This window comes from Pyrus communis, chromosome 2 (genome assembly GCF_041283825.1).
Source record: "Pyrus communis isolate YQ-2024b chromosome 2, ASM4128382v1, whole genome shotgun sequence".
Lineage (NCBI taxonomy): Eukaryota > Viridiplantae > Streptophyta > Magnoliopsida > Rosales > Rosaceae > Pyrus > Pyrus communis.
Genome location: NC_142566.1, coordinates 6,221,325 through 6,247,534, shown reverse-complemented (window position 1 = coordinate 6,247,534; position 26,210 = coordinate 6,221,325). Strand labels below are relative to the sequence as shown.

The following is a 26,210-nucleotide window of genomic DNA, read 5'->3' as shown; positions in this document are numbered from 1 at the left end:
GAAATTTAGGTATTCCCAATTTTCGGGATTCCCAAAAAAATTTCAGTATTTCGGGATGGATTGAGATTTGATTTTTGGTGTTGGACTTTTGGATATTTTGGTTAAAATTTGAAATTTTTGGGCTATGAGCTAAATTTTGGGCTAAATTATGTTCCTTAATTTCATATAAATTGAAAGTTAGGCTTTTTACCTCATACCAATTTGAAACTTCATACCAGTTGAAATACCAATTTATTAATATCAAGTCAAATTGATGTTGCAAAGTTCAATACTACTTAATTTCATACTTCTATTTCTAATATAGTTTACTATCAAACTACTTAAATTCAACATTCAACATGCATGCAACCAAAATAAATATATATATATATTTTTTTTTTTTCGGTTCGGTTCGGGATTCCCAAACCATTTAATATGTAATCCCGATTTCCGTACTGAAAGGTTCAGGATCGATTCAGTATGGATCTTAAAAATATCTGTATTATCGGTTTGAGAATTTTTCTATATGAGATCGGGATTTTTTTGGTTTGGTTTGGTTTGAGATTTTTGGAGAATTTTTCCAGCCCTACATCATAGGAGCCGATTCAAACTTTGTTAATACTATCAAACCTGCATCCAAAAAATTCAGGTCAAAAATCATGTCTCCATCTTATGTTTGTTATCCATTTCCTTTCTAGCTAGGTCAATATCCTTGAAACTTCCATGAAATTTATTCTCATCACATTATTAATGATAACTTTGAATTTCAACTCCATAACCAGAAGAAAAATTTTGCTATACAAATTTTCGAAATTGCCACTGAGGTCAATATCAGTGAAACTTCCATGAAATTTCCTCTCATCAAATTATCAACAATGACTTTGAATTTCAACTCCATAAACAAAAGAAAAAAATTTGCTATACAATTCTTCGAACTTGCCGTTGAGGTCAACATCAGGGAAACTTCCATGAAATTTATTCTCATCAAATTATCAATGACGACTTTGAATTTCAACTCTATAACCAAAAGAAAAAAAATTTGCTATACAATTCTTCGAAATCGCCATTGAGGTAAATTGACACACTCCAATTTGGAATGTCAACCTGAACTTTGAGTCGAGCTGTGTTGGCTGACACCCAGAAAGTGACGAAGCCAAAAAGTGTAGTGATGTGGAAAATATGGATAAATTTAAACCTAAAAGTGACTCAATGCAAGATTGCGCATGTGAGCGTGATTGAACTCAATTCACACGTGTTGTCATTTTATATGTAATATAGTGTGTGTGTGTGTGTGTGTGTGTGTGTGTGTATTTTATATATATTTGAAAACTATACTTGTGTTACAGCGATGGGTTATTACGTTTTCAAAACAGGTTTTACAAAGCTTTATTTTCAGGTCCACTCACCCTTGTTTTTCGCCCATCTAGGTTTTAGTGGCAAAACTTTCGTGTTGACGAGGATTCTTGGCAAATGTTGATATAGGAGAGTACATTTGATGGTATAATTCTTATTCCGTTTTTACTGTACTTTACTTATGCTCTGACATCACGTGTGAAGTGAGTTCAATCCCGCTCACATGCGCTTTCTTGCATTTAGTGAATTTAAGGTTTAAATTTATTCATATTTTCCACATCACCACACTTTTTGGCTTCGTCACCTTCCGGATGTCACTAGCATAGCTCTACTTAAAGTCCAGATGGACATTCTAAATCAAGGTGTATCATCAACATTTCATGAAATTTATTCTCATCAAATGATCAATGATGACTTTGAATTTCAACTCCATAACCAAAAGAAAAAATTTGCTATACAGTTCTTCGAAATTGCCATTGAGGTCAACATTAGTGAAACTTTTATGAAATTTATTGTCATTGAAATTATCAATGATGACTTCGAATTTCAACTCCAAACCAAAAGAAAAATTTTGCTCTGAAATTCTTTGAAATTGCCGTTGAGGCCAACATTAGTGAAACTTCCATGAAATTTATTCTCTTCAAATATCAATGATGACTTTGAATTTCAACTCCATAACCAAAAGAAAAAATTTGCTATACAATTCTTCGAAATTGCCGTTGAGGCCAACATCAGTGAAACTTCCATGAAATTTGTTCTCATCAAATTATCAATGATGACTTTGAATTTCAACTCCATAACCAAAAGAAAAAATTTGTTGTACAATTCTTCGAAATTGCCATTGAGGTCAACATTAGTGAAACTTATATGAAGTTTATTCTCATCAAATAATCCTTGATAACTTTGAATTTCAAGCCCATAACCAAAAGAAACTTTTTGCTGTACAATTTTTCAAAATTGCCATTGAGCTCACATTACGTATTGAGATGCGAAGAAAGCATAAATTGTAGTTGACTGAGAATTTATAGTTGTAAAATGTCACTCGTGTAAAGTTGAAGGTAATAATTTTTTGTTTTTAAATTGAGTAATCAAAATTTATTTGCTCAGGATGTGATTGTTAAAAAATGCAATCTCACGTCTGAAACTTAAAAAATAAAAAAATTACAACTCATAATAAATAATTTTATCTTGGAATTAGATATGTGTGATCTAAACTTGTATTGCATGGTTCAATGAGGAGCTAGACTTTATTGTAAAAAAAAAAAAAAAAAAAAAAAAAAATGTTCTCTGCACTCCTAGAGAAACTGCAACAGTACGAGAAATTTGTAATGGAATTTTAAGATAAAGCATCTTAAATCACGTTTTTTGAAATTTAGACAAAAACTACTAGAGAGTAATGTAGAAGCTCTGTATAAATATAACTACAGCCATGCCATTAGAAGTTCATTTATTTGTCCGCATATTTAGAATTCGTAGCGGTTTTGTTATCCTAAGAGCAAGATATAGGGAGTGTGTGAATGGAGATAAATCTTTTATAATTTGTTCATAAATTTTAGTTGGCAGCTTATTTATAGAGTCTATTATAGATACTTTTAGTATAACAACGATACATAGATGCTAGTGATTAACAAGTAATTTTAGTTATTAGCAAATTTAAGAGAAAAGAAGTTTCAAAATCTGATATTTATTTTAGTGACTGAAAAGAGTGACGATACTACGAGCCTACTTGAGATTGTTTCTCGAAAGCCTAAAAGCTTTTTCATGAAACACTTTGATATAAAGTCAATAAAGAAAACAAATTAAAAGATTGAAAAGAAGAAAAAAAATGGTCGTAACTTCAATGCTTTACTGAAAAGAAGAATGAATACATATATATATAAATGGTCGTAACTTCGATGCTCTACTGAAAAGAAGAATGAATATATATATATATATATATATATATAACACAAAAACTACTCTCCTTTAAATAGACAAACCCTATATGTTACATAAAATATTAAACATCCAACGATATAAGATAAACCTAATATTTAACTTTCTTAATATGACAGCATTTGACCTCTCGTATCAAATTTTATGAGTGGTAGTTGTACAACTCTTGAACGCTTTCATTTCAAACAAAGTATAGTTGTATTCAGTCAATTCGAAGTAGACCGGAAAGGATTAGCAGGTACAGTTAGATTGTCACCTTCTCCTTCTAACATTTGAATAACAACTTTCATGGAAGGGCGATCTATGGGGTGCCATTGGACGCACCATAGACCCACAATAGCTAGCTTCTTTGCAGTTTCAGCATCTCCTCCGTCCTCAATGTGAATCCGTAGGTCGTCCCCTTGTTCTAAAAGGTTGTAAATCCATTCTGGGAAGTAGACTTGGCTGCTGGTGGAGTCCTCTTCCATGAACTTAAAGTTCTTTCTTCCCCCGACCATTTCCAGCAGCAACATTCCAAAGCTATAGACATCTGACTTGTAGGACACATTTCCAAAGTTCCTAGAGAACACTTCCGGCGCAATGTAGCCAATGGTCCCTCTGATGGTAGTCATGGATACTGCACTTTGATCTTTAGAGCACAACTTGGCGAGACCAAAATCGGAAACCTTTGGGGTGAAATTCTGGTCTAGCAAAATGTTGTGTGGTTTGATATCGAAATGGAGGATTCGGAGGTCACACCCTTGATGAAGATATTCAATTCCTTTGGCTATACCTAAAGCAATCTCATGCACCTTATCCCAACCAAGGAAAGCGCTTTTACTATCTGCTGATGATAAGATATTCTGTAGTGAACCATTTGGTAGATATTCATACACAAGAGCTGTTGTGTACCCATCAGCACAAAAACCAACCAAGCGAACCACATTGACATGGTGGACTCGACCCATTGTTCGGACTTCATTGATAAAATCTTCTCCTTTTTCATTAGAATTGTTGAGGATTTTCACAGCCACAAGTAAGTCGGAGGAAAGCTGTCCTTTGTACACTGTTCCATAGGCTCCTTGACCTAACTTTTCATTGAATTGATTTGTTATCCTTTTAATATCAGCGTAGGAATATCTACTTGGCTTGTGTGCTATGTAATCGTCCAAAAATCTTTCAATCCTCAACTGATTTGTTTTCTCTATTTTGTTGGAGCTATAAACACGGTAAATGAGAGTCCCCACGACTGTTACAACCACAGAAAGTGTGAAAATACCTGCGGATACAGTCGAAACTCTGCGTTAAAAACCAACTCATTTCTAAATTAAATTAAAATAAATCACAATTGCGTCCAATTGATAAAGCCCCCAGAAATCAGAATTGAATTTATATTAATACTTATACATATATGGGGTTCTTTTGTGCGGAAGTTAACGTGTCTTTTATCCGGATGCTGGCACTGAGTTTTGAACTCGTAAGGTTTTCTTGTACCTTAAAAGAAGAACCCTTTCAAGGATGGGATCCAAAACTTGAAAAACAAGTGATGAAAATTGGTGCCTGCTGAAGCAAGTTCCGACTAGCAGCCTAAAATATAACACTCGCATGAGGTTCAATAATCCAAACTGTCTTAGATTTAGCTCTCCATCTAAGAATATTTATGATTATGGATCGCACAAGTGTGCAATAATTAACCTAGCTAACTCTTAGCAGTTCAAATTCAATCTTGTAAAAATATTGCTTATGTGAACAACTTACCAGATATCTCTAAGCTTGTCCTTCCACGGGTACTATCTGTAAAAGCAGGTCCATTAAGTCAATAATTAGTACTTTTGTTATCAAAAGAATAAAATACTTGAAGAATTGTTTGCATAAATCTTTGTTTTCATTTAATATAAAAAGTTCGAATATATTCTTTGAGTCCAAATTTGTTGCATAAATTATCTGCACAAACTAGCTAATTAAAACCTTGTCAATGTGAAAATGAGGGAAATATTTGCCGGCAAAGTACTGCAAGAAGTCAAGTTAAATGGGAGATTAAAGGATACCTTCGCTCACGCATTCAGTTTCTGCAGTCTGATTATCTGTGAAATTATATTGACCAATGGTTCTCTTCAGTCTGCAAGTCTTGCCCATCTCTTCGCAACGTCCACATGATGGTTTGGACCACTGCAGCATCATAAGGCGGAATTCGCTCACTGATGAAATATCTGGAACTGATGTGTAGTCACGCAGCTTGGTACAAGACACTAGGGTCGTATCATCAATGGAATACCGGCCGTCGACAGCATAGTAGTTAGTTTGGTTTTCAAGATTGTCAAGGCCGGAAGGGCACAGTTTGATAAGACGATATCCGTCTGTTTCAAGTGGTGGTGACGGACAACTGAATAAAGTATAATTAGCATCAAACCGTCCATGCACAAATTGAAAGATTGAGGAAGATAAGCTGAAATTGAAAATATCTTTAGGCGGGCAATCATTTTGGAAATATACTCCGATTTCTTGAGAAGCGTAGTTAATCGTTTCAACGATGAGCTTGTTAGATGAGGATGGCATCTCAAGCACGGTTTTCCTGCCGTTGGTGCATGATAGATCAAAGCCATGGTAACCGCACTGGAATGGCTGTCCTTTAAGTCGAAATGGGAATCGGATGGCTGGACCGTGGTGTTTACAGTAACTTACTTCTGTGCAGTTTTCAGGGACTACTCTGTCGCCATACACTTTGCTTACAATACCAGCATCTGCTATCGTGAGAAACCAGCACAAGAAATTGATCAGAAGCATTCTATCCAATGAGAATATTGATTGTAGAAGTTTGGTATCTTGGTAATTCATATATATGATTGTATATAAGATAATAGGATTGCAGAAGTCCCCTATGTTTTGGGTAAATAATAATCTCTTTTTATATTCACCCCTTCGTTCCATTTCCTACCCCAAAAACGTTTTTCTAAATTTTTTAAATCTTCCACCAATTTTGTTTTTAACTTCAATTTGAAGGACTTGGTCGTGATTTGCTTATGGGTTATTGACCATCGTTATCAAATAAAAACTTTTAGTCGCTTTTATTTAACTGTTACTCGCTATAACGAGAAACTGGGATGCTGGAAACTGTTTCTTCCCCAAATGGGCCAGATCAACCCATTATTATACATGTTATTCTGAGTTAGATGAGGTGGGTTCTGTGGCTTCAATATTGGTCATTCTACATTTAGTAATGCTAGGTAGATTAAATTTGTAAACTAAATTTACAAACTAAACAATGTTTCATCAATAAAAAAAAATAAGCACGTTAATCTACACTTTAGTAATAATCCAATTATCAACTTCCATGTCATTGAGTTTACAAAATTTATTCTACAAATTAATTTATTCTCTCTAGCATTACCCTCCTAGAATTTGAAGTTGTCGGTATAGTTTGGTTGTGCAAATTTTTCCTCTTTAGTTTAGTGTTGGTTGTTGTTGTTTGTTGGAATTAGTATTGATGAGACTTGTGTTTTGATTCTTTTGAATACGTCTTTAATGTATTGTTAAAGTTTTTGCAATAACTATGGTTGTTATATTGAAAAATTTGTTTATTAAAATGTTTTTTTTTTCATTCAATAAAAGAAAGAGGGGTAAGTGATTTTTACACACGATTTTTCTTCTCCTACGTACACACATATATGTACATTTCTGGCCTTTAAAAATAAGAAAGAGTGCAGAAAAAGAAAAGAGAGTGTGTGGGAAATATATATATATATATATATATATATATATATATTTAAAGAGAGTTAAAATGCTACATGTTATAATTTATTGGGCCAGCCCAAGCCTTCTCCTTCTCCGGCGACCATCTCCATGCCTATCAGGACCACAAGTGTACAAATTGGGCCACAGGTGTACCCACCGGGGTTAATACTTGGGTCCTGACATATGAGGACCACAAGTGTACTGACCACTGACATGGTCCAATAATATAAAGATATCAGTAATTTCAAGGGGATTTTAACAAAAAAATAAAAAAACTCATAGTAAAGTTTACTTTAACAAAAAAATCATATTTTTACACTAAAAAGTCAATAATGTTATTATTCATTTTACCCTTTATTTTATCTTTATCATTAAAACTCAAAATTTTCAAATCATTTTTATTAGTTTTCTTTAATTTTAAAGCATCACAAACATCTTTAAGGCCATAACCAAACACCATCCTAAACTCATAACCCATAACCCATAACCAACCTCCAGATTTCCTCGTTAGTCGTCGTCGACCGATACCCCACCTTTTCACCGCCTTCCCTCCCCAGCATCTCTCTCTCAAAGTCTGCAATTCCTTTGAACGTCAAAGTTCCAAACCTCTTGTCTTCCAGAACCTCCAATTTCGCGGATTTCCATAACCCAATTTTACCGAGCTCAGATCTGGACGCCGGCGAGGGATTGAAACTGACGTCGCCGGAGAAAAGAGGGATTGGGAGTGGTCGGGAGTGAGAGTAGGTCGCCGGAGAAGTAACGGAGTGCGGGGGTTGCTGGAGAAAGAAGGGTTGAGGAAGACGACAGGGTGATTGGTTGCAAGAAAAAGCAAGTGTTTGATTGAGTTTCACTTGACAGGTGGAACAATTTTATTGGACCACATAAGTGGTCAGCTTGTCAGTGTTATCCTAGTTTTACTCGTCTCGTGGGTTTGTCTTTGCTTCGTTTGTCATAAATAATGGGCTCCAAGCGGCCAATTTATATCTGAGTTTGCCCTCTTCTTGCCACAAGCCAAAAACCCTTGCTCCCATTAAGCTTTTTTGCCCTCTTCCATAATTTTGATACATCTATATTCTCTTTTACCATGTGTAGAGGAAGTCTCTTACTAGTTCCGTATGGAGCCCTTCTTCTACTCTTTCTTCTTCCCTTTATTTGTTCCCAAACATCGATACCTGAAAATAATTCTGATTGTACTCTTTCTTGTGGCAATATTGACATACGCTCTCCATTTCGGTTAAAAGGAGACCCTCAACACTGCGGCAACCGAACGTATGAGCTAACTTGTGAGGAAAATGTTACAGTCCTGTACTTGTATAACCGAAAGTTTTACGCCAAGGCGATCAATTACAATAACTTTACAATCCGTGTTGTGGATGCTGCTGTTCAAAAGAAAGATAACTACTACTCCATCCCACGTTACTCCTTAACCCCATCCAACTTTAGTAATCGGGATCCTTACAGCACTTATCTAGTCCGACTGACGTGGAGTTCAAATAGCCCGGACACAAGTAATAGTTCCACGACACGGCCTATAATTTTTATGAACTGTCCAAAACCGATGCATTCTCCTGGCCTTGTAGAAACAGCTCCATGCGTCAAGGACGGCACCTACTCTTCCAATTCTTCTTTGTCCAATGGTTTAAGAATGTTTTCTTATTCCATCCTTGGCTGGAAAGGCTCCATAAGTTCATTGGATTTGGGGGAGTCCTGTGAAATAACGCAGATGCTTATGGTCTCACCTTCGTTATCCGTAGAAGACATGCATGAACACTTGACGTCCTGTGAAGGCATATATAGTGAAATAGCGCATGGCTTCGAGCTTTCATGGTTTGACCAGGCTTGTAGCACCTTAAACTGCACAGAGTATTCGTGTGTGCTCAACGTGAGCAAAATTGAGTGCTTTCCCTACGAAACCGGAAAAGGTAGTGTCTATTATTTATCTTATTCACAAGGCTAGCGTAACCAAATTAATTCAGCAAATAATCAGTCTTCAATTACCGGGAGTCTGTCTGTCTATGGAGATTTAGGTTTTACAACTCTAGAATAAATTAGGTCATATAAATATTGACCAGATGAATGGGAGAGAAACTTTTATTTCTATTAAGTACGTATTCGAGGCTAAATTTATTAAGGAAGGATCGCAACCTTTCTTTTTGTAGTTTCTCTTTTTACCTTTTTGCTTTATTTTTAAGATTTTACATATTACTTGATAATCAAAACTGTTTATTTTGTATACCACTGTAAACTAATACTGCAAACTACCCCATTAATCAGAATTTAGAAATCATTTCACTGTTCGATTAACGGTATCATGATTTTTTGTTTAACTAAAGCACATGGTTCACCTTTTATTGAATTCATATATTGTTATTTTTTCTAGTAATATTTAGAAAATAGGCAGTTTGGAATATCAAGTAATATTGTAAGATCTTACAAAAAAGTAGAAGGTAATAAGTGAAAGTACAAACAGAAAGGTAGCTAGCATTCTCCCATGATATTAATTTTCAACCTTTTTTTTTCTCTTAATAGTAAATAATATATGATCCTTTAGAGGAAAAATAATATATATGATCCTTAATGATAATTCTTCTTCTTTTGCAATGCAGAACATTGGTACAACAAGATCTTACAGGCCATACTAGTGGCACTAGGCAAGTGGTTTACTCTCTAACGCAGCTTCTATATAATACATGTGTAGTTAGTTTCTTTATTTGTGGTCACCTTGATGTTTATTAAACTTAAATTACATTTGGAAACTATGATCGATATTCATCGCTTTGCTGCAGCAACGGTTTTGTACCAGATGTATTATTCCATCCGCTATGGTCAGTTTATCCCTACGGACGACTTGAGGTCTTACCCCCTTTACGTGTATCCGATGACTGTGGCCTCTCTCCTAGGTAGTGTGAACTACTCGTACTCAGCTATCATGCAACTTTTTCTAGCTTCATATACTCATCATTCAAAAATGAATGTTTGATGATCACTTTGTTTTTGTTTTCATTCTTATTATTATGTTTTAGTTAAGGGTTGCTGGGGAATATGGAAGAATATATATGAGAAAGATGTGAAAAGGACAGGGAGGATCGAGGTGGATAGAGAAATGGTTATTGTCTTTGAAACAATCTCAAAGAGTTTTCCAATAATGTTTTGTTTCATAAATTCTCCATTTCTCCATCATCCCCCAGCCCCATCCCCATATCTTCTTTCTACAATTTCCCCTCGCCTTTTTTTCCGCTCTCTTTTTAGATTAAAAATTAAAACTAAAGGATTACCAAACAGTTGCTTAATTAATGAAAAATATTGTTGCACTAAAGGAACAAGTTTGATGATATTACAGCAATCAATCTATTTGGTGACTCCAATGTTTTTGAAACGTGCAGAACTATTCCAATTAGTCAAATTTTTATTTGGCTTTCCCTGTTTAATTGCATTAATAATATACAAATGCAAAAGGAGGCACTTGTCCATGTATGAAAATATAGAAGACTTTCTGCAGAATAATCAGCTCATGCCAGTAAGGTACTCTTACTCGGACATAAGAAAGATGGCCAGAGGTTTTAAGGACAAGTTAGGGGAAGGTGGCTTTGGTTCTGTGTACAAGGCAAAGCTTCGCAGTGGCCGTCTTGTAGCCATCAAGATGTTGGGCAAGTCGAAAGCCAACGGGCAGGATTTTATCAATGAAGTTGCTACCATCGGAAGGATTCACCATGTTAACGTGGTGCAACTTGTTGGTTTTTGTGTGGAGGGTTCAAAGCGTGCTCTTGTATATGACTTCATGCCTAATGGGTCTCTTGATAAGCACATATTTTCTCAACAAGGAGTTATCTCCTTAAGTTGCGAGAAAATGTTTGAAATCTCACTAGGAGTGGCTCGTGGTATTGAATATTTGCATCGAGGATGTGACATGCAAATTTTGCACTTCGACATCAAGCCTCACAACATTCTTCTCGATGAGAACTTTCTTCCGAAGGTTTCAGATTTTGGGTTAGCAAGGCTATGCCCATTGGATAATAGCATTGTGTCTTTGACTGCAGCGAGAGGAACCATCGGATACATGGCTCCAGAGTTATTCTACAAAAACATTGGAGGTGTTTCGTACAAAGCTGATGTCTATAGTTTTGGGATGCTACTGATGGAAATGGCTGGAAAAAGAAAGAACTTAAACGCAAATATAGAACACTCGAGCCAAATATACTTTCCGACATGGGTTTTCGACCAGCTGAGTGGAGGGAAGGACCTTACAATCGGAGACGCTACAGAGGAGGAAAAGAAAATCATTAAGAAGATGATCATTGTCGCGTCGTGGTGCATACAAATGAAGCCTAGCGACCGTCCTTCTATGAATAAAGTTGTAGAGATGCTTGAAGGAGAAATTGAGAGCCTTCAAATGCCTCCAAAGCTTTTCTTATACCCACAACAAGTGCCAGAGGTGGTTACTGGCGGCAGTTCAAGTACCGCATCAGCTGCATCGAGGACAACAACAACATCTACAGAAATTGTTTTGATTGCAGATGAAAATTCAGAGAGTTAATATAGCTAGTAGCAATGTTGATGTGCAAAGGAACGTTTAGTGTACCCAATAAGCACAAATAGACTACTTGAATTTAATGGCATTTGCTTTCTGGTTTTCAGTTTTTAGCTTTGGCACGTACAAGGATTAATTCATGCACAAATCGTCTCTCGATTAGTATGGAAAATTTGGCTAAAATTAAGAAATTTGGTACGATTGACGGAATTAAGAAATTTGGCTAAAATTAACAACGAACATTTAAGCTGATTCACTAAGAATTCCTACAAATCGTATTACCCCCAAAACCACTCAATTGGCCTCCTTCCATTTAAGCTAATTTAATCTACAGTAGTTTGTAGATAACCGAGAAAATTTCACAAGCTCAAACTAAATTGCCTACATGCTTTCAAACACTATCACGAAAAACAGGCAACGATTAGAGCTCCCATTTGCTAAACCTCTGTAATCTTAAGGATCTTCGGATTCTTCATCCTTATCTTCTGCATTGTCCCGCCACCTAACTGGCCCAGACCATCATAATCAATTGTTCCCTACAAAATACAAAACTTTGCTTGGAGGATCATAGAATTCATCGCAATCAACTAGCCTAAAGACACCCCAAGTTAATTTGAACAAAGATTTAGAGCACTGTGACGATAAAAATTAGAGTTACTCTTTACGAAGGAATTAGCACGTGTTTTAACAAAAGCAAAAGTTTCACAAAGCAGCATTTTTACAATTGTTCATTGCCTTTGGAAAATTGAAAAGTAAAGAACAAGATCAAGTGATGCTACATCTAGATGCACATCCAGTCATATGATAAAGTTCAGAGCAAAAACTTACAGTAACCACCATAGGAGCAAATGGTTTCACGTCTTCGGGCTGTTCAACTGGAATTGGTGGATAGTTCGCACTTTGAACTAGGATTCTTGACTGCGATTCAGAACTAAAAGTTTGCATACACGTAGACACCAGAAAGTTGAGTGGCTGTGGATAAATTAAACCGTAAAGATATGTACCTCATCTGTCCACTCAAGAGCAAGATCATCTGCATCAGGACACTTCCCTATCCCTGTATTCCACAGTATATCAAAACCACATATTCAATAGTAATTCAAACAATGGACATATGAACAAGAATCCATCAAGGAAGACATAGAAGGGGCGGTCCTCAGGCACGAGATGGATGGAGATGGCAAAAGATGTACTGGTACATAAATGTCATAAAAAATCCAAGGGACACTGCCAGTTAAAGATTGAAAATCACACTATGGACATGGAGTAGGAGTTTGTCAATGCATTGCTGCACATGGTTCATGTGTAGTGAGAATTACTTGCACCAAAGACAACCTAAGAAGTAAATGAAACCCACGAATAATCATTATATATAAACATAAGATCATTAGATCACAACTTTTAGTAGTAGCTAATTAAAATGAAGAGTGCAATGAGAATTAAGAGAAAATCCCACCTTCAGCTGCTAAGAGCAAACTAGAATTCATCATCTGGCACAAATCCCCTTTGAAGCATTTCATCATGGAACCGAAATGCCTCCTTCAAATTGTCCTTGGTCACATGTCCGTTTATCATTGACATATAAGTGGATCTATCAGGTTTTACACCTTTCTCAATCAACTTCCGCAATACTAGCTCAGCTTTGTGCATTAGACCTTGCCAACAGAACCCATTTAGAATTATATTGTATGTAAACTGATCCGACAATATCCCTTGCTTTTCCATCTCCTTAACTGAGGAAAAAGCTTTGTCCAGATTCACTTCTTTTAAATAACCATTAATCAAAGTGTTGTAAGCAATACTGTCAGGGACAATTCCTCTTGAAATCATTTTGACTATAAAAACTCATCCGCCTTTGTTGTGTCACCAGAGCGGCAATAACCTTTAATAACAGCGTTACAAGTAACTAGAGTGGGTTTGATACCTTCTTCAATCATCTGGTCCCATAAACTCAACGCCTCATGCACGTTCCCCATGCTACAAAATCCATTGATTAGAATGCCATATGAAATGTGATTGGGTAGTATCCTTCTTGAAACCATGTCACCCCATAACTCCTTAGCTTTATCCATTCCACCTAGTTTGCAGAAGCCATCAAACAATGTGTTGTATGTGACTATATCAGGCTTAATATTTCTTTTCGTCATTGCATCAAACAGATTAAGAGATTTAGTCATATTCCCATGCTTGCAATAACCATAAATGAGTGTTGTGAAAGTATAAAAACCAGGAATGACACCCCTTTCCACCATTACATTGAAAAAACTCATCTGTATCAGAAAGCATCCTCTCCCAACACAGTCCATTTAAAATTTTATTGAACGTTACCACATCAATAGCACAACCTTGCTCAAGCATTTCATCATGCAACTTCAAAACCTCTAACACCATTCCCTTTCGACAATATCCATCTATAAGGATAGTGTAGATCACATTATCTGGAACCAAGCCTGCCCTTTTCATATCTCGAAAATATACTAATGCACGATCAATATTTTTATTCCTCGAAAAAAACCCAATGAGTGAACTGAAACTAACTATATCAGGAACAACACCTATGTGACATTTCATGGAAGATTTCCTCAGCCTCTAAAATATCATCTTTTCTACGGCTCTCAACAAGCATTGGATTATACATAGTAGTATCAGGATTCAACCACCTTGCAACATTTCATACAAAAGTTCCTTTGCTCTCGCATAATTTCCTACTTTACATAAGCCATTTATGATAGCATTGTACGTGAAAAGCTCAGGTTTCAACCCCTTAGAAGACATAAGAGTTTTTTAACTGAAAAGCTTCTTCGAGAAGCCCTTCACGACAATATGCATTCATTAGAGTATTATATGTCACAATATCTGAAAACACCCCCTTCTCTTCCATATCTGATAAGAAGAATTTAACGCTATCAATTTTGCGAGCTTTGCATAAGGCATTGACCATTATATTTAGTGTATAAACATTTAACTAAATCCCACTGCTAACAACTTCCCCATATATGACCCATGCCAAATCAATCCACCCAACCTTCACAAGCCCACCAAGAAGACTATTGCAAGCATTTATTGAAACACAAACTCCCTCGCTTCTAAACACCTGAAACGCCTCAAATCCTTCTCTCAACTTCTTAGCCTGCACATAAGTTCTAACAAACAGATCAAATACCAAAGAACTTGAGCCGCAACTGCTATAAGTTGAAACCAAAGAGTCTGCTACTTCAACACGCGAAATGCCACTCTTTCTAACCATTCTAAGAATCAGAGCTTGTGCATCCGACGCTGTTCGACCACGCACCAACATGTGAATCATTGCACTCAAAGACAGTGACGAATGCTTAAAATCAGGACTATTTAACAGAATCAAATCAATAAACTTCAGACCCAGTTGCAAATTTTCGCGGCAGCAAGAAAGAACAACAACAATAAGAGACGGGTTTAACCGAAACAGAAAGCTGCGCAAAGCGGTGAGGGCACCTTGCTTCAGACCTAATAAAATATTTTCCACCAAAAGAGAATCTGATAAAGAAGCTGATGAAAACAGTTCTTGGCTTGTACTACTACAAGGGTTCTTGTGATTGCATACTTTTAAGACCAAGTTCCAGGTCATTTGATGGAAATATGCTAAAGAATGAGGTCTATGAGAGTGAAAGAGAGTGAGTGTTTTGTGAAGGTTGGGCGAATTCTCGGACCTACATTTCTCAAAATTAGCCAATGGGTTCGCAGAATTAAAAAAGATGTGGGATGCTTGGGAGCTGAAAGGGCCTGTCTACTGATTTAAAGTTCATTCCAGTTTGGCTTGGTTAGTCCCAAACCAAGAACCAGTACCAAACAGTTGGTAGGCCATAGAGTTGAACCGGAAACTAAGAACCGAAAACTTGGACCTGCAATAGACTGACCGTATACTGAAATTTGAAGTGTGGTCTGGTCTCATTGAATTATATCCTCATTTGTAGCAGGTTGATCCTGAAAAAAGCAAATAGCATTCATCAACATTGAAACAAAACAATAGAACGAAAATACTTTTCCGTGAAAAACAGAGGAAAATGAGAATAGCAGTTCAACAGACATTGGATTGCAACGAGAATCTCCCAAAATGGGCAGAACGATTCGAACAGACGATTAATTCATTACAAAAAATGATCATCCAGATTAAAAAACGTTATAGATACTATTATTTAATCTAAATTTCCATGCTTGTTCCTAAATTCTAAGATATTTTATCAAAAATTACACTAACGGCACATAGTTGCAAGATATTTCAGCCAAATCTTGTTCCTGATATTTTAAGAATCACGGAAAGTAGAAAAAAAAATCATGAAATCTGAAGTTTACCTCAGTGATCGGGCGGACCAACACCAACGGCGGCGACAGGAAGTGAGCGTAGCGAACGATGGGCTATCAGGGAGTGGATGACGACTCCAAGAGTTCGAGCTTCAATAGAAACCTTCAATGGAAGAAGAGGATGAGTTCAGATGAGAGGTTGAGAGGAACAGGAGGATTCTGGTGGCTGTAAATGGCGGAATCTGGTGGTTGTAACGTTGAGAGAGAGAGGCAGTAGGCGGGAGAGGATTCAGAGAGAGAAAGCGGTCGACGGAGAAGGTTTAGTAGTCAGTTCATCTCCAAACTTATGGCAAAACCCCGTCCAGAATGATCTCTCCCTCCTAATCTCTCTTTTCTCTCATCCGCCAACGGTTACGTTAAGGCCTGGTTTAGTAGCGAGGTTGTTCTGAAAAAAAGCTGGTATCAAAAAAAGTTGGGAGTTGTTTTTGTGTTTGGTAAACATTCAGCTTCAGCTTTTTTTCACAATTTTGGGTCAAAAAAAGCCAAAAACAAGAAGCTGCAAAACCCAACTTTGAAAAAATGGCTTTTTTTCACATCTGTTTTACATAAAAGTTTACCAAACATTATAATACTGGTTTTTTTTTTCAAAAGCACTTTTACAAAAAAATTTACCAAACACTCTGCTGCTTTATTTCACAGCTGCTTATTCTTACAGCACAGCAGAAGCAGTTTTTTTTCAAAGTATAGCAATACCAAACTAGCCATAAATCATATCAACATCTTATGCTCATTTTTTTAAAGAGATAATAAGACAAAAATAATGTGTGAAATGAGAAGAGAGAAGGGAATGAGAAACTTCCAGAATTATAGCCATGCTCAACCATCTCCCACCGAACCGAACGGTTAATAACTATTAATTTAAAGTTTAGACTTTAAATTTATTAGTTAGTTTAATTAAATTATCGTTAGATGATTTCAAATCTAATGGTTGAAAGATTTGAAATTGAATCAATTATTACAACTGAAGAGCTGACCCTACAAAAAGGACTAGGAGGGGACTACATATGGCGAGCTTGATGCTTCTTTAACCAAAAAATAGCTTAGTAGGTTCGATAGAGTTATAGTCCAATCATCGGTTAGAGATGAGTTTTTAAGCAGATCAGATCTTTCTTGGTTTTTTAAACCTTTAGCATTCTCCATTGGAAATAACCTTAAAAACGAACACATGGTAACTTAGACCTACAGATAAAGGTTAACAGGTAACATATGGGTAGAGGTGCAATCCTAAGCTATCAGCTTAAACTTTCAGTACTAAGCTATCAACTTAAATAAATTTTTTTACAAGGAAACAAATACAAATTTATATGACCAAAAAGAATAGGAAGAGAGAAGATAGTTTCACGTTATCTAAACCCCTTTTATCTACAAAACTTAATTGCCTCATCGAATATCTAACCCAGCAAATCCAGTTGTATAAACTTTAATAACTTTACGTATCCAATTTCATGCGTAAAGTTGTGTTTTGGTGTAACAAAGATTGTTTAAGTTGATAGCTTAATCTCTTTGGAAAATTATTGTGTTTCGGTGTAACAAAGATTGTTTAAGTTGATAGTTTAATCTACCATAATATTATCTGAGAGCTCAAATACAAAAGAACCTCATCGGTCCTCAAAATGAGGACCTAGCAATTCTGAACATATGGGTATTTTGTTATCTTGTGATGTGAAATCTCAAACACTTGGGACACGTTTTACATATTTGGAATCAGAATATAAATGAATGGAAAGATGAATTTTCATTTTTTTTTATACGACAATATATTTACATACAAGGATGAGGGTATGAACACGGAAACTCTTGAAATTCAATGAAAGAAGAATTACACAAGTGAACAGGGTTGCAATCTATGGGATACATTCTTTACAAGAATTAATCATCTAATGTGATATGCAAAAGTGTCAAAAAAGACCAAAATATGTTGCTTGATCTAGGGATGTCACAAATTTTGTAGTGGTACTTAGTGTTTGATTTTATTGGTAAGGAATTGGCTCATATGAGTTATGGTAGATAATTCTCACAAGTATGATGAAGAATTTAGGAAAAGCTTTCTGAATTTGTGGTGTGGCTGGAGGAATTTGAAGAAACTGAATTTTGGAGATTGCATTGTATTTGGTATAACAACTCTTGTTTCCAACGGGGAATATTTCTCTAACTCAATAAGTTGAAATTTCTTATTGAGTTTTCTTCTTCTCTTTGTGTTGATATTCTAGACCTGGAGATTTCTTACACGATATGTTAACTCAACCGAAAATGACACGAAAATAACGAGTTTCAAGTTAACACATTAATTAATTGAGTCGTTATTGGGTCAAACATTAAGAACCCATTGGTTTACCCGTGGATAACCCGTCGGTTTGCTCGCGGGTCGTCCGTTTCAACCCGTTAAGAGAAAAGTTAGTTTGATTAATTTAAACTACTAAAAAACATTACCAAAATAGCCATATTATTTAATCTCCCATAAAGGTGTATAAAAATTTTCAAAACACATTAAAAATTTCATAATGATTAATTTACAATTGTGAAAAATGTGAAAAATATGCAAACACGTGATGGCATCATCTACATTTTGATGATGGGTACATCGTCGCTTGAAATTTTAAAACACTACAAACATTCATGAATACTGTTTTTATTGGGACCCAAAATAAATAAAAATTCATAATAATTAATATGCAAGTATGAAAAATATGAAAAAAATATATACAAATGCTCATGATTACATCCTCTATGCTTAGACGATGGTTACGTTGTCGTTTAAATTTTAAAATCCTCTAAACCTTCATGAATAATATTTTTTGTTTGAGTGAAAAAAATAATAATAACTAACGTAGAAGTGTGAAAATGTAAAAAAAAAAATATATATATATATATATATATATGCAATCACTTGTAATGATAACTTTCACAACTTTTGTGAATGGGTCAACTCCAAAATTTGACAGTATAATTAATAAAACCTAGATTTATATTTCACTATCAATTGTCATTTATATTCTATTTTTCTCACCGGATTTTGTTTTTTAGATTTTCGTTTTGGCCAAATTTTTTCTTGGTCCCTGTGGTGAGACGACACTTTCAATGTGATCCTCATGGTGAAAAAATTGTAATTAAAACCCCATGGTGGGTTCTGTTAGAATCCAATGGGTGAGCTTTTTCACCTGAACATGATCATTGTCATGGAAGCACTACCGTCCGGTGACCAGATCGACGACAACGTCTGGTGCTTGTCGATGATTATCGACTCGACCAAGTCGTTGCTGCTGCTGCTAGTTAGAGGCGGCTGTTGTTGCAAAGAGGAAGAAGACGATACTAGAGGGGTTGTTAAAAATCCATGTGAAAAAAAGAGATTGCTAATACCATGCTAATGAGATCTTTAATCCAAGTGAGTCATTTTTTTTTTCAGATGCTTTCATTTTTTTTCTTTTTTTACATTTTTCTGCAATCGAACAACCCAGATTATGCCACGTGGGCTCAAACCCTTTTTTCAAATGTTTTTCATTTATTTTTATTTTTTCTGAATTAAAAAAGTCAGATTCATCCAACAGCCACATGTGCAGAAGTCTGAGTGCTTTTGTAGCACATGTCCTACTACCACTTTCTGGTCAGCTCATACTCCCTCACTCACTCGTGAAGTCCACACGCTTGACGCAATAATAAATAAATGAATAAATAAAAAAATTAAATGTGGTTGACCTCATGCTAACATTAGATCCACTTAGAGGCGGATCTACATAGGGACCTGGGAGGTCCCAAGACCCGTCAGCGATCCTAAACCGCTGCTAGAAATTTTCCGAGGACCCCTCGTACTCGAACATGAGGTCTATGCAGGTTGTAGGTTGCAGGTTGCAATGGCTGTCTTCTTCTCGGAGAAAATGACCACGCACGGAGAAGAAAGAAAATAGGGACCCTTCTTGCCTTCCTCATCCTTGCTTCTGCCATGGTCTCATCCGTTGGTGCCACCCACTTCTCCTCCAACCTTTCTTTGTCATCTGTCGAACCTGCCCCAAAATCCTCCTATTTTTATCGTGGAAGCCATGGCAGCACTCCGTAGTCATTGTTAGACTTCTTCATCATGGAATTCATGGTAGTACATAAGCCCAAATTTCCCCAAATTATTTCAACCACCTTAGTAATTTTTCTTATAGGTGAAATTTCCTTCATAAGGTTAGTGAGATGGATATGATCTGTCATGGGTTGGTGAAATTTGAGGGTAGAGTCGCCATGGCTTCGAGAGAAAGGGGAGGGAGGTGGTTGGTGGAGGTATGACAGCTGTGTTCTTAGTGAGAGAGAAGGTGGATGTTTAGAAACTAGTAAAAGAAAAAAATGGTGTGTTTGGTTAGAAAGATAGTGGGAGTTTGGGGAGAGTTTCATTTTACCGGTGTTTTAAATTTAGTGGTCCACATTAGATGATCAATAACTTAGGTACTCCAAAGTAACTTATGAAACATCATAATGGACGTTTGAATTATGATTTTATAATTTGTAATATTGTTTTGCATATGATTTTTGAATGAAATGTATTATATTTAAATTTTCAATATTGTCTATAAATTTTTTGATCTTTATTATTGGGACCCTCCGAGTTTAAAATCCTGGATCCATTCCTACACTAAAGCGGACAAAAATGGACCGGTCGATAGGTCTGGGGTGGGTGGGCCTATTGAATCGCCCCATTGATTTGGATGGGCCGGAGCTGTTTTTCTTAGGTGTGGGAATTAAACCACCCAATTAAAAGGGCAATTTAATGGAGAAAAGTTGCTCCAAGTATAATCCTTACTCACGCCACTTAGTTCTAAAGTCTAGTAGTATTCCTCTTTATTTGTAAGTGAGAGGTCTTATGATCAATTCTCGCTAAAGGTGAATTTGAACCACATTCATTGGCCCATTATGAGGCTTAGCCTACTTCCCCACCCCTTAATGTAGATAATATGTTTGTTAAAAAAAAAAAAAAAATCCTTACTCAACCAAACGTGGAAAACTACTCCTATCTAAGCTAGTCTGAATTTAAAGAAGAGGCTATCTCCAATGGAGATGGCTATAGGGTCATAGGCCAATTTTAACCTTTTTTGTTTTTTTTAACAAAACCCAACTCTAATGGAAAGTTGGGCTAAAACCAAATGGATCTCACTAAGGCAAATTAGAGCAATTCAGCCATCGGGCTGGGCATATTGAGCCCGCCTTGCAGCCCATTTGTTGGGTTTTTTTATTTATTTTTAAGGATGAAATTTAAAAATGAAAAATTTTTAAAATCTAATTTTTTTTTATAAATACTTAAGTCATTTCTACACCATTTTTCACATCATTTTAATTATTTCATATTATCTTACCTCATTTTAATCAAATTCTTTACATTTTATTCACCTCAAACACTCTTTTTGTACACACTCTTCTTTTACCTCTTCCAATAATCTAAATTTAAATTTTTCAATATTTATTCAAATGACACTCAAAATATATCCGGATAACCTTATTCATTTAGTAACAAGTAACACTCAAAATATGTCCTGATAAACTTATTTTAATATAGTAGTTTAATTCAATTAATCAATAAAGTTAAAGGACAAATTTAAAAATAATAAATTATTGAGGGGTTAAAAAATAATCTATATGGTTAAAGATGATATATAAATATGATTTGTCATTATTTATTTAAAAATAATTTCTTACATAACTATGATTCGGACTAAACATAACCCCTTAGTTGGAGATAGACGTATCAAACGAGGTGTAAATAGCGCGTGGGATATTAACCTGGAGACCCCATTGTGGGACACATCCTCGCGTTGTAAAATTTTACTTGTTATTTCAAAACATCGACGCGGGGCCAAACTTGGAGCCGTCATTTCGATCCGTATTCATGAAAACTGGAAACTTGAGCAGTATAAGTTGCCGTACCAAAGAAGTTGTGTATCCGTTATTCTCAAAAGCTCTTTCCTCTGCTAAAAACTGCACTGAATTACACAAAGTCCACTCACAGATTGTCACTTCAGGATTACACCATTCCGTCTTCTTCTCCGGCAAACTCATAAGCAAATATGCTCAGCTCAGAGACCCCATTTCCTCCCTCTCAGTTTTCCACCAAGCTCTTCCCAAAAGCAATGCCTACCTATGGAATTCAATCATCAGAGCGCTTATCCACAGTGGGTTTTACTCAAAAGCTCTTGACCACTACACTGAAATGGATAAATTGAATGTTCGACCTGATAGGTATACATTTCCTTCGGTGATCAATGCCTGTGCTGCGTTATGTGATCTGGAAATGGGCATGATTGTTCATCAGCGTGTTTCCGAAATGGGTTTTGGATCAGACTTGTACATTGGTAATGCAGTGATAGACATGTATTGTAGATTTGGAGAACTTGGCAAAGCACGGCAACTGTTTGAGCAAATGCCTGAAAGGGATATTGTGTCGTGGAATACTGTGATTTCGGGCTACAGTTCGAATGGATATTGGGAGGAAGCTTTGGAAATTTTTCGTAGGCTGAGAATGGATGGGTTGTTACCGGATTCTTTTTCCATATCTGGTGTTTTGCCTGCGTGCGGAGGCTTGGTTGATGTTAAAGAGGGTCAGATAGTTCATGCTTTGATTGAGAAGATTGGGGTCCATGCTGATGTTTTAGTAAGCAATGGACTTCTTTCAATGTACTTCAAATTTGGTTGGTTAAAAGATGCTCAAAGTCTTTTCGAGAAGATGGTAGTTAGGGACTCGGTTAGTTGGAACACTGTGATTTGTGGGTACTCTCAGTTGGGGTTGTTTAAAGACTCAATAAATTTGTTTAAGCAAATGGTGAATGAATTTACACCTGATTTGCTAACAATCACTTCTGTTCTCCGTGCTTGTGCTCATTTACGGGATCTGAGGCTTGCAAGATATGTTCATGACTACATGAAAAGAAGTGCTTTTCAATTTGATACTATGGCAAATAACATACTTATTGATATGTATGCAAAATGTGGAAACTTATTAGCTTCCCAAGAAGTATTTGATCATATGGAATGTAGGGATGCTGTGTCGTGGAATTCATTGATCAATGGTTATTTTCTTAATGGTTATTCTGATGAAGGGTTCAACCTTTTTAAGGCGATGAAGAGTAGCGTGAAACCCGACTCTGTGAGTTATGTGATGATCCTGTCAATTTCTACTCAGCTAGCAGATGTGGACAAGGGGAAAATGATCCACTGTGATACGGTAAAATTGGGATTCGATTTAGATGTTATCGTCAACAATGCTCTTGTAGATATATATGCTAAATGTGGCAAAATAAAGGATTCGCTACTGGTATTTGAGATTATGGAAGTTCGTGATGTAGTAACATGGAATACCATAATTGCTGCTTGCATTCACTATGACGATTGTAGTTTAGGGTTAAGAATGATTCGTAGAATGAGGAATGAGGGAGTGATGCCCGATGCAGCCACCATGTTAGGTATCTTGCCTGTATGTTCCTTGCTTGCCGCAAAGCAACAAGGAAAAGAGATCCATGGGTGCATTTTAAGGTTAGGATTTAATTCAGATGTCCCTGTTGGGAATGCACTAATAGAAATGTATTCTAGCTGTGGTAGTTTGGAAAACTCCATACGAGTATTTGAGCATATGAGAAAGAAGGATGTGGTGACATGGACCTCCATGTGCTCTGCCTATGGGATATATGGTGATGGAGTGAAAGCAGTAAGAACTTTTGCAGAAATGGAAGCAACAGGTGTCCTTCCTGATCATCTTGCTTTCCTTGCTGTCATATTTTCTTGTAGCCATTCAGGTTTAGTAGAAGAAGGTCTGGCTTACTTCAACCGGATGAAGAACTACAAACTTGAACCTAGGATCGAACACTTTGCTTGTGTAGTTGACCTCCTCTCACGGTGTGGCTTATTAGCTCAAGCAGAGGACTTTATCCATTCAATGCCAATGAAGGCAGATGCGAGTATATGGGGATCTTTACTTAGTGCTTGTCGAGCTAGTGGAGATACAGATATAGTTGCACGTGTCTCAGAACAGATAATTCAATTGAATTCTAATGATACGGGGTATCATGTTTTGGTCTCAAATGCATATGCAGCTTTAGGGAAGTGGGATCAAGTGAGAAGAATCCGGAAATGCATGCAAGCTAAAGGACTCACAAAAGATCCTGGATTTAGCTGGATGGAGATTCAAAAGAATGGCTGAGGATAGTCCCTCTTAAAATTATATAGAGGTCAAAACGTTTGTCGGGGCTACATTTGGGTTTGTTGGGAAAGGAAGATTATGCTGATTTGCAACTTCTCCCACCATGACTTCGGAGATGGATGAGAAAAAAGACGTGATATATTAGAAAAGGGGAGGACTTGCCATGGAAGGTAATGACTGATGAATAACCCTTTGGCTTTGTGGGAAACTTTTGCATTTCTTTCCTTTTCCAAATCTTTCTTTTGTATGTTCATCGAATTAGCAAATCCGAAAACTTCAAAGTACATTTCTCCCGCGTAGAAGACTCATATGAACAAACGCTATTTAAGAATGAGATATTGCATTTTTATATTTTCATGTTCCTTAATGTTGATGGTATCTTGTTGAATGCTATATAAGCTTTAGGTTCATCAGTTATGCTTCTATGATAATAAAGCCTGATTTACACTTGTCTCTCTTTTGTTTAATTTACATAGCATCATTAAGTCTGCTTTTTGTCTCACCATATGGCTCCATATGGTGTAGGTCCAATGCCCGAAGGAGAGGGTTCTGAATTTAGAGCAGACACGAATTCACTGATCCGAGGTTAGATTGTCCTTTTCAAGAGATTTTCGTTTCTTTTTCTTGCTTATTCATAGATTTAGTTGCGTACATTTAACAAAAAAAGTTCTTAATTCTAACTAATAATTAATTTAACGATTTTGATTTATTGTGTAAATTTCGGCTTATGTACGATTCAAGAGATTACAATTTTAAATTGCAAGATTTGGTATTGTTTTTTTTTAATCTGTTGCACAATGTGTGGCTTCAGTTTTGAAAATATTAAGGATTACTGCTTTCCTTCAATAAACAGAACTTTGAAAATTCATCTTGTTTATTTATCAAGTGGCTCTGATTGCAGAGGCAACACGAGGATGTGTGGCTCGCAGATAATGTGAAATTCTCGAGAGGATTTATGCGATTCTCGGGTCCAGGCATCCATATGAACAATCTCTCCAGCTCATCTCTACGGAGGCTAACTACTGCAGAACCTGAGATTGCAGACACGAGTGGAAAGCTTCTAAAAAAGTTCAAAATTTGGCGGTAATGCCGTTGTTGACCGACAGTCTTGACAGCCATAGTTGAACACCCTGATGGTAAAACTGAATTCTTTTCAGCCATTAATCAGTTCAATTGGATGGTAAGATTTTGTCGTTGTGGATTCCTTTTTTTTTTTCCAGAAATCTGGCAACTCAACATTACTATTTTGGAAAGTCAGGGCTAAATTCTGAAGGTCATAGGGTATAAAACCAGAACCAAGTCTTTGAAGTTCCGTATCTTGACCCAATGTCAGGAAACCTTCTTATTTGAATCTTCTCCTTCTACGGTCTACCTTGTCACTCTTTTTCGCGATCCAAATTACAATGTTGCTTGACGATCAAAACTGTCTATTCTGTAAGCTAACCTTTAATGATCAACTTAGCAAAAACACTTTTTATGCTAGGGAACTTATTAAGTAACTGAGAGTATTCATCTTAGCAACTGAGGTAATCCGTTCGATATCACTTGTTTAAGACAAATAAATCTTTTATTCAAATTGTTAATACTATAATTAACAATTCCATTAAAAATAATATACCATCATTAAGAAATGAATATATTATGCAAGGTTTCAACAAAAAAAAAAAAGATTATGCAAGGAGCATATCTCAAGTAATTAAAAACATTTTTTTTCGTAATCGAAGTCCTTTGTTTGGGTAATATCACTTGAATAAAACCAACAAATTTTCATTCAAATTGTTAGAAGTCTATTTGACATATTCCTACATCCTATATTCTGAAGAATTTAAAAAACCCAAGCCGTCTAGAGAAAAACTAAAGGAAAAATTCTTTGCCGCCAACTCCTGTCTTTGGCTTTGGTGTCGGCGTCAATCTACTTAAAAATCATTCTTCATCTCTTCTTTCTCACTTTTCGTTACTTTATTTGGTTTTGAATTGTCATCGTGAAAATATTGTAATCACCGTGATAATCGGTCTTTTGACACACGTACACAGTTCACATAAGCCTTTGATCCAGTTATCACCGCAGATATGAGGTTGAAGCGGGAATCCATGGAAGATGTCGAATTGTGTTGGGATTGAGTTTAGTCGGTACGACACTTTGGGTTTAGCCGGTGTAGTGGTATGCCTTTCGGATGTTCGAAGGATGTGGAGTGGCGACATGAT

The 26,210-nt window shown here is 36.2% G+C and overlaps 3 protein-coding genes and 1 pseudogene across 4 annotated transcripts; 2 read left to right on the top strand and 2 right to left on the bottom strand.

The window, feature by feature from the left end:
- Window positions 1-3,257: 3,257 nt before the first annotated feature.
- On the bottom strand, window positions 3,258-6,198 carry LOC137748986 (rust resistance kinase Lr10). The gene is made up of 3 exons (XM_068489168.2): window positions 5,295-6,198; window positions 5,005-5,040; window positions 3,258-4,525 (listed from the first exon to the last, which is right to left on the bottom strand). Exons 1-3 carry the CDS (start codon window positions 6,172-6,174, stop codon window positions 3,474-3,476), a joined length of 1,968 nt encoding a protein of 655 aa, XP_068345269.2. The 5' UTR covers window positions 6,175-6,198; the 3' UTR covers window positions 3,258-3,473.
- A 1,256-nt stretch (window positions 6,199-7,454) lies between these two features.
- Window positions 7,455-11,619, top strand: LOC137748987 (LEAF RUST 10 DISEASE-RESISTANCE LOCUS RECEPTOR-LIKE PROTEIN KINASE-like 2.4). Its single transcript, XM_088683409.1, has 4 exons — window positions 7,455-8,900; window positions 9,585-9,629; window positions 9,765-9,847; window positions 10,319-11,619. Exons 1-4 carry the CDS (start codon window positions 8,063-8,065, stop codon window positions 11,510-11,512), a joined length of 2,160 nt encoding a protein of 719 aa, XP_088539535.1. The 5' UTR covers window positions 7,455-8,062; the 3' UTR covers window positions 11,513-11,619.
- Window positions 11,620-11,707: 88 nt separating this feature from the next.
- LOC148698433 (uncharacterized) lies at window positions 11,708-15,219 on the bottom strand (annotated as a pseudogene). Its single transcript, XR_015955249.1, has 2 exons — window positions 12,335-15,219; window positions 11,708-12,042 (listed from the first exon to the last, which is right to left on the bottom strand). The product of XR_015955249.1 is annotated as an uncharacterized LOC148698433 (transcript).
- A 6,413-nt stretch (window positions 15,220-21,632) lies between these two features.
- Window positions 21,633-25,428, top strand: LOC137748946 (Tetratricopeptide repeat (TPR)-like superfamily protein). The gene is made up of 3 exons (XM_068489135.2): window positions 21,633-24,175; window positions 24,531-24,590; window positions 24,907-25,428. The coding sequence occupies exon 1, from the start codon at window positions 21,702-21,704 to the stop codon at window positions 24,003-24,005; it is 2,304 nt and encodes a 767-aa protein (XP_068345236.2). The 5' UTR covers window positions 21,633-21,701; the 3' UTR covers window positions 24,006-24,175; window positions 24,531-24,590; window positions 24,907-25,428.
- The last annotated feature ends 782 nt before the right edge of the window (window positions 25,429-26,210 follow it).